The sequence below is a fragment of the Taudactylus pleione genome, unplaced genomic scaffold, assembly GCF_031769625.1.
Source record: "Taudactylus pleione unplaced genomic scaffold, aTauple2 ptg000216l, whole genome shotgun sequence".
Lineage (NCBI taxonomy): Eukaryota > Metazoa > Chordata > Amphibia > Anura > Myobatrachidae > Taudactylus > Taudactylus pleione.
Genome location: NW_028284618.1, coordinates 1,720,637 through 1,734,864, shown reverse-complemented (window position 1 = coordinate 1,734,864; position 14,228 = coordinate 1,720,637). Strand labels below are relative to the sequence as shown.

At 38.0% G+C, this 14,228-nt stretch overlaps 1 protein-coding gene across 1 annotated transcript in view; it reads left to right on the top strand.

The window, feature by feature from the left end:
• Positions 1–14,228, top strand: part of MALRD1 (MAM and LDL receptor class A domain containing 1) — a 612,799-nt gene that overhangs the window by 413,303 nt on the left and 185,268 nt on the right. Inside the window, exons 30-32 of the mRNA XM_088478591.1 lie at positions 3,767–3,919; positions 8,833–8,990; positions 13,331–13,532. Coding sequence (XP_088334717.1) covers positions 3,767–3,919; positions 8,833–8,990; positions 13,331–13,532 — 513 coding nt within the window. The remainder of the gene's footprint in view (positions 1–3,766; positions 3,920–8,832; positions 8,991–13,330; positions 13,533–14,228) is intronic.

Below are 14,228 nucleotides of genomic sequence, written 5' to 3'. Positions count from 1 at the left end.
GATGGGTTTGTTTTGATTTTTCAGCCTAATGATGGCTTGTTTCACTGATAGTGGCAGCTCTTTGAATCTCATATTGAGAGTCGACAGCAACTGATTCCAAATGCAAATGTCACACCTAGAATCAACTCCAGACCTTTTACCTGCTTAATTGATAATGAAATAATGAGGGAATAGCCCACACCTGTCCATGAAATAGCTTTTGAGTTGATAGTCCCATTACTTTAGGCCCCTTAAAAAGTGGGAGGCACATATAGAAACCGTTGTAATTCCTACACCGTTCACCTGATTTGGATGTAATTACCCTCAAATTAAATCTGAAAGTCTGCAGTTAAAGCACATCTGGTTTGTTTCATTTCAAAGCCATTGTGGTGGTGAATAGAGGCCAAAATATGAAAATTCTGTCAATGTCCCAATATTTATGCACCTGACTGTATATGTATATATATATATATATATATATATATATATCTACTGTGCAAAAGTTTTAGGTAGGTGTGGAAAAAATGCTGCAAAATAAGAATGCTTTCAAAAATAGAAGTGTTCATAGTTATTATTATCAGCTAATAAAATGCAAAGAGAATGAACAGAAGAGAAATCTAAGTCAAATCAATATTTGGTGCGTCCACCCTTTGCCTTTAAAATAGCATAAATTCTTCTAGGTACACTTGCACACAGTTTTTGAAGGAACCCGGCAGGGAGGTTGTACCAAACATCTTGGAGAACTAACCACAGATCTTCTGTGGATGTTGGCTTGCTCAAATCCTTCTGTCTCTTCATGTAATCCCAGACAAACTCAATGATGTTGAGATCAGGGCTCTGTGGGGGCCATATCATCACTTCCAGGACTCCTTATTATTCTTTATTCTGAAGGTGGTTCATAATGACATTGGCTTTATGTTTGAGGTCATCGTCTTTACGCAGAATAAATTTGGAGCCAATCAGACGCCTCCCTGATGGCACTGCATGATGGATAAGTACCTGTCTGTATTTCTCAGCATTGAGGACAACATTAATCCTGACCAAATCCATTGCTGAAATGCAGCCCCAAACTTGCAATGAACCTCCACCATGCTTCACTGTTGCCTGCAGACACTCATTATTGTACCGTTTTCAAGCCCTTTGGTGAACAAACTGCCTTCTGTTACTACCAAATATTTAAAATTTTGACTCATCAGTCCAGAGCACCTGCTGCCATTTTACTGCACCACAGTTACTATGTTTTCGTGCATAGTTGAGTCACTGGGCCTTGTTTCCATGCAGAAGGTATGACTTTTTGGGCGCAATTCTTCAGTGAAGACCACTTCTGGCCAGACTTCTCTGAGCAGTAGATGTGGACATCTTCAGATTTTGAAGGCAAGTAAGCATGATGTGTCTTTCATGTGATGCACTATGTTTCCTTGGCTGACCACTGCGTCTATGGTCCTTAACGTTGCCACCTTCTTTGTGATTCTTCAAAAGAGCTTGAACAATACATCTTGAAACCCCAGTCTGCTTTGAAATCTTTGCCTGGTAGAGACCTATCTGATGCAGTATAACTACCTTGTGTCTTGTTGCTGTTCTCAGTCATGACATGGTATATGACATGTGACATAAAACCGTCTACCACAACCTCACTTTTGTAGCAGAATTTAGTTGTTCCGCACTCAGTTTTAAGCCTCCTACACAGTTGTTTCTGTTTCAGATAATGACTGTGTTTCAACCTACATATGAAAATGATCTTTTACATGTTGAAAAAATCTCCTATTAACATATGAGAGACAAGCTTTATATAAGAGAAGTATATCTATATTATTACCTCCTCCCTTTATCCTCCTACCCCCACCTCCAGAAATGCCAAAGGATTGATACTACAATTTTTTCCAAATCAGACTTCCCCTAAGTATTTGAACCTCAGGCTGCCTCTTTGGCTGTGCTAGGCCTATTTGCATCCAATACTTTTATACATCATACTCTTATTCACATCGCAGAAGCAGCGTAAAGCCACTTAAATTGTACCAGAGATGCTAGGCTGCGATTTTAATGGTAGAGGAATTGGTTTTACTTATGTACAAAGTCACACATGATGCACAATTTATTAATCAGCGTATGCTAGAAATTTAGTTTTATCGGTTCTGTGTGTCTTAAATATGTGACTAAAATGGGCATATTCAGCAAAAAAGATACTTACTGCGGCTGTCACACAGGACCTGGCACCCGAGAAGGGCTATTTTGAGTGACTGAAGAAACAGAAAGAAGGAACACTTCTGTGTGTATAAAGTAATTACTAAGAATGACATGCAAAGATAGTCTTAGGCAAATAATATTTTTATAAACAAAAAGGATAAAAATTAACAGAATAGCCTCACTTACATGAATCTGTTCACTGAGAGAAGCAGGAAGAAGATGCAACGTTTTGCACGTGGAATATGGTATTTATCCTTATCTGTATGTCAGGTTGTCCCCCACACCACTGTTTGCATTCTGTGTCAAATCAATCTAGCCAAGAATTTGCTTGCAAACATAAACCTTCTTTAGGTGTTGTCCATAAGGTGAGGAGGGGTGACACTCCCTAGGCCAATCTCATGTTTGTGAGAAGGACAAGCCTAGAATGTATAAGACCTTTTCATTTTACCATTATCTGTTTTTTTAATCATTTGCTGGCAGTCCTAATGGGCTATACATAAATCTGCCAGCCTCCCCATCACCTGGCATCTTCTCAGACAAGTCATTACCCCAGCAGCTGGACATACACATAAAGGTTAATTTGCAGGTCACCATGCTGGTAATTAAAAGAAACTCAAAGTATTACACTGTTAATAAACACAAAGGTTTCCATGTTACCTAATATCCTGTGATCCATAACATAATCACTGCACACATCCATTCATGTCCTAAATTAATTCAATCACCAGCTACACCTCTTTCTAAGAAGCATTCTTCAGTTACAGTATGTCAGTCCTTTCACAGGGTAGGACATTAGTGTCACTGCCCTGAACAATGTACAGTACCCCCTCCTAAGACAATGTTCCTTAGATAACTACTATATCTGACTTATTACATCAATACAACTTTTTGCCATTTAGCTCATCTCAAACTTTTGTTTCTATTGCCTTATTTACTTTTTCTTGTTGATAAATGGAGACTCTTTGACGTACATAATGTGCATGGATTGGCCACTCTCAGGCACACCCACTACAGTACCTCAATATTTAATCCATGTTTAGCTTTGCATATTATAGTACAGAGATTATGTAATGGGGACAAAATAGATGCCATCCTAGAGGCTGTATCCTCCTTCCTACATATGCAATCTGCTTTTTTCCTTAGATATCCCACGATAATATATCTGACAGAGGATCCTTCATTTTCAAATAAACCATAAAGTATTAATGATAATATCCAATGTGGATCAAATAAACTTTTCTAAACCAGATATATAAATTTATTTCCATTTTACATCTGATTTACAATGTGCACACTCTGTTGAACAATCAGTGAAGCAAGTACTGAGATAATAAATGGGAATTCCTCAGTGAAATTAAGTAAATGTGCTAAACTAGGATGAGTTAATCCCTTAATAGACTTATAGGAAATCGTACATGGTTCCAGCAACAGAATATGGAGTTGCTCAAGAGCGGGGTAAATCAGAAGTTGATTTAAGTAAATGAAGCATTTATCTTGCTGTTTGCTCTCATACGGAAGTGATTCTTGTGCAAATAGCTGAGAACATATTGATCAGAAGCCTCATGTGTTTATGTAAGTCTGCTGCTATTTTACATATCCTTAGGTGAGTACATTAGCAGACCTGGAAGCTGCAATTTTGAACAACAAGATCAGGACTTTCTTATTGGATGTGGTCTGTCGCCAAACCAGACAGATGGTTTGGAATGGACCGTGGCACGAAGAGGTCATCTTCATCTATATTCAGATCACACACCAGGTAAGAAAATACTTTAATGTTTGTCTCAGAAAAAGTCTGTCTTTTTTTTAGGGATATAGGTAGAAAAATCACCCCTAAAGGGGCTTTTTGGTTTATAAATTCAATACAATCACATGCTTGCGGATTTTATAGGAGGAATCCAATTAGCCATGGGGTTTGTTGCACAAGGAAAAGCTCCCGATTTCACGCCCGGAGCTATTCAATAAAACTGCCTTTTCCCTGCGCTGCAACCCCCCTACATTTATACGCGCTAACCCATTCATTCTGTGTAAAATTTTGTATCAGTCAGTTTCCCCGCACGCTAAACCTCATTAGGGCGTCTTTTATTGAGGACTTTTCCTCCTCTGGGGTTTAACAAGTGGGGTAAACTCTAATTGAATCTGTTGTGCGGGTAATTAGCCGCAGTATTTGAATCTCCCCTTAAAAGACAAATTGTCCTTTGTCAAAGCCCTATATGTTATATATGGGGATATATGAGATTAATATATTTTATTGTGATATTTTGAAAGAGCCCCCTCTTTCGATTATGCGGCCCCCTTAGCAGCTATTGTCTGGTGATCATAGGTGATCACCAGACAATATCGCCCAGCGCTATGGAAAAATGGGGGAGCGGCACATTGTACCCTATCTTGAAAGAGGGGAGTCTCCTCTTTCAAATGATGTGCCCCCTTAATAGTCATTGTTTGTAGATCACCAGACAATACTGTAAACAGTACACAATAAAATCACATTTCAACAGATTGAGGGGAGAGATCTAAAGAACATATCCCTGCCCATATTTTGTCAAATAAAAAAAGTTGTCTCTCATTTAATTCAATAGGTTGTCTAGTTTGTAAAATGATAGTCCTTGTTTGGCTACCATATTCTTCCTAATCATAGGAAGCATTTAAATCATCGCAGAGAAATTTTTAAGAAAAAAAAGCATTTACAAGTGCAGATATTTGGTTTTAGTAGTGGAGATGTTGCCCATAGCAACGAAACAGATTCTACTTATCATTTATCTACCACCTTCTAGAAGATAATAGCTAGAATCTGATTGGTTGCTATGAGCAACGACTCAATTTCTAAAAACCTACACTTTAGTAAATATACCCAATAGTTTCCTGCATTTTACTTTTTTGGAGATGTGGATTATTGGCAAAACAAGAACCACAAAGTATTTCTATGTAATATTTATAATTATAATACAGATAAAATCACTTTGCTTTTGCTTTCTTGACCATTCAATTAAAAAAAATTTTTTTGCCCATTTGTATTAAAATATTTTTGATGTGTGAGCAGGGATTAAAGCAGAGCTCTACTCAAATTTTTTAAATCTCTTAATAAATAACAAAATGATTTGCAAACATTAGGATTCATTTTGTTGCAGCGTTATGCATGAAAAACATTGTATCAAATCAGCTTCTCCCATTATTTGTTTTGCAGAGAATAAGAACATACTTCCAAATAATAATAATAATAATAATAATAATAATAAAATACTATCTTTTCAAATGTATTTGATAGATGTTGGCTGAAATTTTGTTCGATTTTAAAACAATTAAAATCAACCTTTAGTAAATCTACCCCTAAGGGCTGGATTCAATTAGAAGTGAAAAACCGTAATCAGCGAAAAAGTTTTGCCTATTGCCGCTTTATCTACCCCTAAGGGCTGGATTCAATTAGAAGTGAAAAACCGTAATCAGCGAAAAAGTTTTGCCTATTGCCGCTTATCGCCAATTCGGAACTTATATCCAAATTCAATTCCAGGTGGAATTCGCCTAAGTGGAAACTCAATGCACTGTAATAGGCGAAAACGTTTCTCCAATGAATAGCAGGTGAAAAAAAGTGCAAAATCTTTATTTTGGGTTGCAAATGTGGGGAAATGACCCAGAACCCTTGGGACAGTCCCCAAAGGACAAATCTGGCAAAAAAAAAAACCCTAAGAACACCCCAAAAAAGTACAGTACTTTCATTTTAGGGGTGAAAAGTAAAAAGTGGGGGGACAAGCATAAAAACTAGAAAGATAGGCTTCTTGGGGGTCTGCAAGGATGGGTCAGGTGTTTTTAGGATTGCAGGGGCATGCCGCAGGTGCTTTTTTTAAATTTATTTTTAAAGTTCACTTTAGAGACATAAAGATATGCTAGCACCCATTTTCAAGTACCCCAAATTTGACTGGAGTACTTTTTTTCACCAAAAAATACAGCTTTATGCTGTTCTTCACCACTTATGCAAAGACACTAATAAGAAGCAATTTAAACAACTTAAGTACCCCAAACACTTTTATTAAGGCTATTAGTACACATCTACATTGATTCCCTATGTTAGTGCATCTTTTTTGGGGTACAGACTGATTTCCCCAATTCTGACAGTACTTTCTGCCTGTTCTGCATTCGCCGTTTTCGCCTGTTTAGGAATTGAAGGTGAAAAGCGGGAACGCGAACGTAAAGTTTTCGCCTCTGAAACAGACGAAGGAGGCGGAAAGTCGGACAGGCAAAACTTTTCCGACTTTTTGCCTCTAATTGAATACGGGCCCAAGTGTTTAATGAAGTTTAATAGTGTAGGAAATTAGTAATATATAGGGATAATGGGTTTCTCTTGAAGATGTACAAATTTGTGGTGAAATTTTGCACAAATCAAGCTTCACAGCGGAACAGGCTGCTTGTCAAAGTTGCAAAGTTTATTGTGATAATTAAAATTTTCCAATTTTGCATCGATTCTCTGCAAAATGCCATTTAACACTCTTCCAGCAGCACTCTAGTTGTTACTGAATCATGCAGATATGCATTGTTTAAGAATGATGGGAATTGTATTGTTGTTTATTCTTGGCGGATAATTATAATTAATGGCATATAATTAGATATCTGGCCACTTAATGAATGAACGGATAGAACAGAGTATTCTGAACATTGTAGAACATAGTGTCTGCCCATTTAGTTTCAGCATTTGGATCACATACTTGTGTCAGACATTTGGAGTGTAACATGTTTGTCCTTGAGAACTAATTAGGTAGAGATGATTGTAAACCACATAAGCTTTAAAGAAAGCCAGGTCTATCTACGATGTGCACTCTCCAAAGAGTCAGGCAGAACTCAGTCTTCTGAAGCAAGAGACTGACGTTCTAGTCTTATTTAAAAAAAATAACTGTTTATTAAAGGCATCAAAAGATATAGAGTCAAACTGAAGAAATATCAATAATACATAATACAGACCAAGAAAAGCCAATTGAGATAAAAGGTTTAACTTTTTGTTAAAACATTCATGAGTCTTTCTGGAAGCTATCATGATCACACTCCTATTGTTTTTGAAGTTACATCTGACGCATAACGTCATGTGGATTAATCTGTGAATTTATTTTGTATTGTGAGAATAGCAAGATACAGGTATGTACAACTCAAAATAAAAGTGTAAATGTGCTGGGTTTTTTTACAGGATCCATTTTATGCCTATGCTTTAGGAATAAATGTGGCAAACTCTAAGGGGGAGATGTATCAAATATTGGAGAGAGCTAAAGTAGCAATCAGCTGCCACTTTACAGGCTGTGTTTGAAAAATGACAGTTAAGAGCTGATTGGCTGGTACTTTATTTCTCTCCAAGGTTTGATATATCTCCCCCTCAATGATCCCCTTTATGAATGAATCACATTGTCTAGTATAATCAGGGAGGATTGAAAACTTCAATCATTCAGCAAAAAATGTATGTTAGCACTGGCTATGGCGACTTCTCCGGGCATACTATCAAATCCAGGGAACGATTGGAAGCAAGAGGCCAGAGTTGATTGGCTGTTAAAACCAGGTGACTGGAAGGCAGCGTGACTTGTCTGGTATGCTTCACTGGCAACTTGTCCATGTAGAGAGTGTACAAACATATAGCTGTTACTAACTGAATGGCGAAACACTGCAGTCCAGAGCATTAGATACAATGGATATTACTAGGCACGGGACTGGAGTTTATCTATCAAATGTTAGATTTGCATTAAGATCTACTTTAATCTTACTAATAGCTCCTTCCAAGCAGCTTGACCTTTAAGTGTTGTCTTGCCTGAAATAGCACTTCAAAAGCAATAATGTATTTCTTATATTGATTAATAATATAGTCAAGAGATGCACACCAATATTTGTCCCCGTTTTGTTGAGGAGTTCAGATACTTTATGGTTTAGGAACGTTTGAATTACTAATAAATTGTTTATCGATGATCATGTCTTTGTGTTCTGCTATATTTGAAATCCCAAAAAAACTGAAGCCTAAACCTATATTGACTGACAAAAAACCCCCAAAACACTGTAGTTTGCAGCAGAAAAAAAAAACATGAAAAGAAAATACAGGGCTATTCCCACAATGCACTAGAGTCAATGTCACCGTATTATCAAACTAATTGTAAATTGTCCTTCAAAGGATTGCGTTGCTTTGAAGTCAGGAGCTTCAAAAACACAAAAGAGGGATGAAGTCATTTTAACTGAAGAAATATATTGGATATATTAAGTTTTTGTTGGTTATAGAGCCAACATTACAAATTTTACTTGGAAATACATATCAGTATTTAGTCGATAAATAGGCTGCTGATCGGATTTCTCCATCGACAAATAGAATAGTTTAGTATTCAAAGCTCAGATATTTTTTTTATGTCTATGTCATTATGTTGATCTAAGACGCAAAGTGCCTGATCAGAAGTGAGGGCTCTCCTGCCAGTGAGTCCCGGCTGGCGATGTTTGGCAGCGTTTGGAGTGGCAGTTGGTGTGGTTCCCCTATTTGAATTTTGGACTGCGCTGCAGCCCGACCTCTGGAGTCGCCACTGCTAGTTACCCTGATGGTGAAGATCATAAAAAAACATAGCAAAACACTATATGTCATTTTAAAAGGGGGGATGGAAACTGTGTTGCTTTAATAAGTACTTGTTTGCGGTGACATTTCTGTTCATACATTTCATCTGAAAGGTAGAAGAGGGTCCTTTCTTCATGTCAATACATCCACTTGTCATGCTGGGGACACTGCTCGGATATTTACCACCAATGTCTTTCCTGCCACTCGTGAGACATGCAGAGTGAGGTTTTGGTATTACATACATGGACCTCCGCAGTCTGGAACACTAAAGGTGAGACAGAATGTATTCTACTAGCGAAATAGTAAGTTCATTTTAAGGTAACGTGTTTAATGTGTTTTTCATTTTCACTAGTGGTCATTTTGTGAAAGGGTTTGTGAACTATCAAACAACCCCTCCTTAGATAAATATGTCCCTGTGTATACAAAACAGGGGGAGCTCCCACCTGTTATATGGAGCTGAGAGCCAGCTCATGCCATGCTGACTGCTCATTCCCCCTGCAGTGAATCTGGGGAAATGAAGACCTCTACAAGCTGTAGTTAGCTCTTCTGTAGCATTCTATGGCTTCCACAGGGCTATATTGACCAGCTTTGGTTGGACTGAATTCTACGGTCTGACGGCCAAGGTTTGACCTGCCCTTGATTTCAAGAAAAAAAAGTGTAAGTTCCCGATGGAGAACCCCCTTCCCCTATATGCTGCATGATGTCAATGTGTCTTCCATCATTTAATTTCAATCACTAGGAAGTCTGGTACTGTATGAATTAAAATAAATTCAGTGTATATTATTTTATAAAAGGCAGATTTCATACTTGTATTACAGTATGTAGCTGCATTGTTAAGATCTTTTTACTTGGCCAAATGCAGGTTTGTGGAAAGGATATTTATACCTGGGCAGGGGGAGGCAGATGGGTACCCTTATAATATTACCTTTTAGGGGCCCATTTATCAATGAGTTTTATCATACGCAACAAGTTTTAAAACTTGTTGCGTATAATATATTGTACTACAGCCAATCAGCTCCTAACTGTTATTTTTCAAACAGATGACAGTTGGGAGCTGATTGGCTGGATCATCCATTATCATACACAGAGTTTTAAAACTCGTTGTGTATGATAAAACTTGTTGATAAATTAGGCCCTTAGAGGTCTATTTACTAAGCAGTGTTAGGAGACAGAGTGAACAGTGATAAGAAAGTGATAAGGTGCCAGCCAATTAGCTCCCAACTGTCATTTTTCAAACACAGCCTGTGAGATGACAGTTTGGAGATGATTGGCTGGCACCTTATCACTTTCTTACCACTTTTCACTCTGTCTCCTAACACTGCTTAGTAAATAGACCCCTTAGTTTCTTATGCATATAACATTTGTCAATATATAACAAAATACACCAGAATGTCCATTGCCTGGCAGAAAACATTTATATATATTACACAGATGGAGGAGTTTGGGACTATGAAAATCAGACAGGTAGGGCAGTAAAAGAGGCTTTGGGTGGCAAATTGTAAGCACAGCGGTTGCAGCTAGAGAGCAAATGGAGCCCATAGTGCAACAAGCAGGTGCAGTGGTATTACTCTGCTGCATTCACAGTAGTCGCCCATTTATGTTGTTGCATCATTCTTAACAAATGTACTGTAACTAAAACTGATATTGGGATGAAGGATTACACTGCTGAGTGAACATATGTAAATTAGTTAGTAATCCAAAATCATACTGGTAGGTTAATTGGGTTCTGCCACAAAAATAACCTTATTAGAGTGCATGTGTGAGACTGTGTATTAGGGAACATAGATTGTAATACGAATGACCCTCTGTAAACTGCTGCGTAATATGTGTGTGCTACATGAAAAAGTGTTAACAAATGAATAAGCATTAGTGATAGGTTACTTATAGATAGAAATGGTTGAATTGATTTAGATTTAGAGATGTGCGGTTCGGTTCCCCAGAAATCTGACTCCACCGTGAATACGGACAGATCCGAGTGGCGGTTCTAATCTCCTGAGGAGATCCGGATAAATCCAAGTCGCGGTTCTGATCTTTCAGCAGTTCGGAATTTGGCTTTTAAATCCAAATTTTCGAGTTTTGGATTACAAAAATTACATGATTTTAGCTGTTTATAAAAACTTTAAATATTTTACAAAAAAGTCCTGATCCAAAACCAAAACGAAAACATGAAGATAAATCCAGATCCAAAACCAACACAGCTTGGATCATTTAGCGGTTGCACATTTTGAATGGGTGGATCATTTTTATGTGCCATTTTCTCTTGTGCTTCCCTTTTCCATATACAGTATTGACTACAATAGTTCACAAAAGTTATAAATAACGGTTTCAGGAGTCGATTACACCTTGTTTGATAATTGTGTTTTTATTTATTCCACTTAGGATTCACTATGGAACGCAAATGTGAATGCAATAGCGATTACTCACGCAGTTCAACTGCGATAGTATGCTAATCCATTGCGATTGCTATGCCCTCACAGCACTACACAAGGACGCCCACTTTACTTAGCACACATCCACATCCGTAATGTTTAGCAAGACTGCGAAGCCATCGGTACAATCGAGTACCATCGCAGCCTCACGTACGCTTGCACAAGCTCTGACCTTACTCAGCAATTGCTAACAACCACGTACACTTTGAGTCGTCAGGCTGCGTAGGCCATCACAGTGGATAATTTATGCATGCCGCTGCAATGGCGTCCAAACGCACTGGCACGCCTGCGTTCGGCTGACCGCCCCTCTGTTACCACCCACCAATGGCACTTGTCAATCATTCTTCGATGGGCCTGCGTAGTCACTCTGATCACAGTCCCAATCGCAATGGCTAGTTCACGCAGGCGCATTGCATTACAAAGTATGCAACAATCAGCCGATTGCTTGCGTATTGGCAACTGCGTTCCTTGCTGAATCAGGCCCTTAGTCTGTAAAAATCCTAATACAAATGTTACTAATTGCAGCATGAGCACCTCATGGTCATCTTATTACAGTGGAAGCCAGCCCAGACTATAAAGCGGAGGGGTTTGTTGGCAATAGGAGGAAGAGGACTAAGCAGCTAATTATTAAACCTGTTGTTCATTTTACACAGATTCCCCTGCTTAAGGATTGTTTTAAGGGGCACATCCACTAGCAGACATAGAAACTACTGCACAATTACGACATTGTAATCGTGCAGTCGTTTCACAGTCTGGTGCTGTGCCTACACTGAACGTTCAGTCGTTCAGTGTAGGCACATCAATCATCCCCTAACATGCCCACCCTGACGTTATCGTCAGGTTGACCAGCATGTTCGGGCGATCATTGATGTAGGAAACGACCAGCAGGAGCGCGCATCGCTGCTCGTTGCCAACATTTACATCCCCGATGTGTGCCCGATTACTGAACGATTGCACGATTACGATGTCGTAATCGTTCAATCACGCTATGTTATCGGGTACTGGATACGCGGCATTACTTCAGGTTGTGATTGTGTCTATATTTATCCCTTTTACAACTATAGACATTTAGATTTTTTTTTTTTTTCCAAATAGGACCAACCCTGTGAAAACAGGGCTGGCATAGAAGTCACTTTTTGCTTCTTTGAGTTTCTAAAAAAAAAAAATTACATAAATTGCAACTTTTGCGCCAGAATTCATAACAAACCAGATATTTCATACAACATAGGGTAAGGAAGGGTACAGTGTCAAACTGTTCAGAAACAAAGTTTCAGCCATCTATTGACTAGAATTTATTTTTACATGCATTAAATACATTGCCTTATTTGTCTTGCTACCTTTTGCATTCTTTTCCAGCAAACTATATTTAACAAACAGACAGGGTTGTTTATTTTACTGGCCTTGGATATGATGAAAAAGTCAATATAGTTGTACACAATGAACAGAACACTGCACTTATATCCATGAACAACCATAAGACATAACTCTGCCTGGAAGATATAAGTCGGTTTCTGATCAATACAGCAAGAAGTCTGAGCATTAGATTAATACAGTTATTAAAAGTTTCGGAAGGCCACATGCAGAGTCTAAACAAATACTGAAGTTATCTAATGGTGGGAAGTCATTTTTTTTTTACAATATTATGAAAATTGTGTTGTTGATAAGAATTGTAGACTATTAAGTGTATTTGTGCAACTACTCTATATGTAACAGGAAAAACAATTCCTTTCCATGGATCCCTCTGATCGTCAGGGGACAAAAACAAATTCTACTCTCTGAATGTTATCATTTTATTGGCTGTATTCTATGCATATTAAACATCTGTTTACACATATTTACATATTGTGTTTGCTCACGTTTTTTCCTTTTTCACATCATCTTTTTGTGTCACTGGAATGTGAGACAAAATTGATTGTTTATATGTTTGCCTTCTGCAGGTTCTCAAAGTCATTCACTTTTTTATGATAGGTTTTCATGCATCACGGACAATCCTTTAAAGCAAGAGTGATTGGTTTTATCATCAGCATAAATTGCAGTCAGGTTGACGCTGCCTGTATCATCAATCAGCACATAGAGTGCAGGGCAATGGAGATCATTCTAAGTCTTGTAAATAGTGATTAATGATATTTTTCTTTTACTTTAAGTCAGTAACACACACATATTTTTTTAACATTTTTAACAGGTATATATAGTCACCGACTATAAGCTGAATATTCTTTTGTGGTCAGCGACTGAAAACGTGGAACACAGGTGGATGTACAGCAGCATTGTTTTGTCCAGTGGCAGCCCGTTTCAGGTGGCATTTGAAGCTCAAGTAGGGCTGGACCAAATTGTCGACATTGCATTGGATGATATAACATTTACATTAGACTGTTATTTAGAAGGTGAGTTCTCTAATTCCGGCTTTAATAAATCTGGGGTTACATCTATATTATTGGCAAACTAGACACAAGTCTAAGGCTGGGTACACACCTAAACGACCGGCAATCGTGCCGATGTTCAGGGCAATTTGTCTTCACCCTGGACATCACATGATTGCTGGTACACCCTTAAAAGATGTTTTGAAAGACGGAACAATCACTGTTCCGTCCTTCATTAACTTGTACAGACTCAAATGCGACATTGTGTGATTGACTGTACAGCACAGCCAATCACACGATATCGCATGCGAGCACAGTGACGCGCAGATTGGGCATACACACTGTACGATATGCCCGATTTGTCATTACGATTTTGGCTAAATCGGTCAAATCGGACCGATAACGTGCAGGTGTGTATGCACCCTAAGGCAGCACTATTCACAAAGCAGCATTCACAATGGAATAGTTGTTTGTTCATAATATATTATATTTTTTAATTTTATTTCTATGATCGAGTGGACTCTTGCTATTTTTATTAAGCAACCCTCTATTTTTCACAGCAAAAACTAATACATTAATCGGTTTTGGAAAGAGGGACAGAAACACATATTATTATTCTAATAATATAATATAATATTGTGTGGTGTAATCACTCTTAATGACAAGCGCACCGTCAATTATAAATAGAACCTAAAACTTTTTTTCTCTGACATATACAGT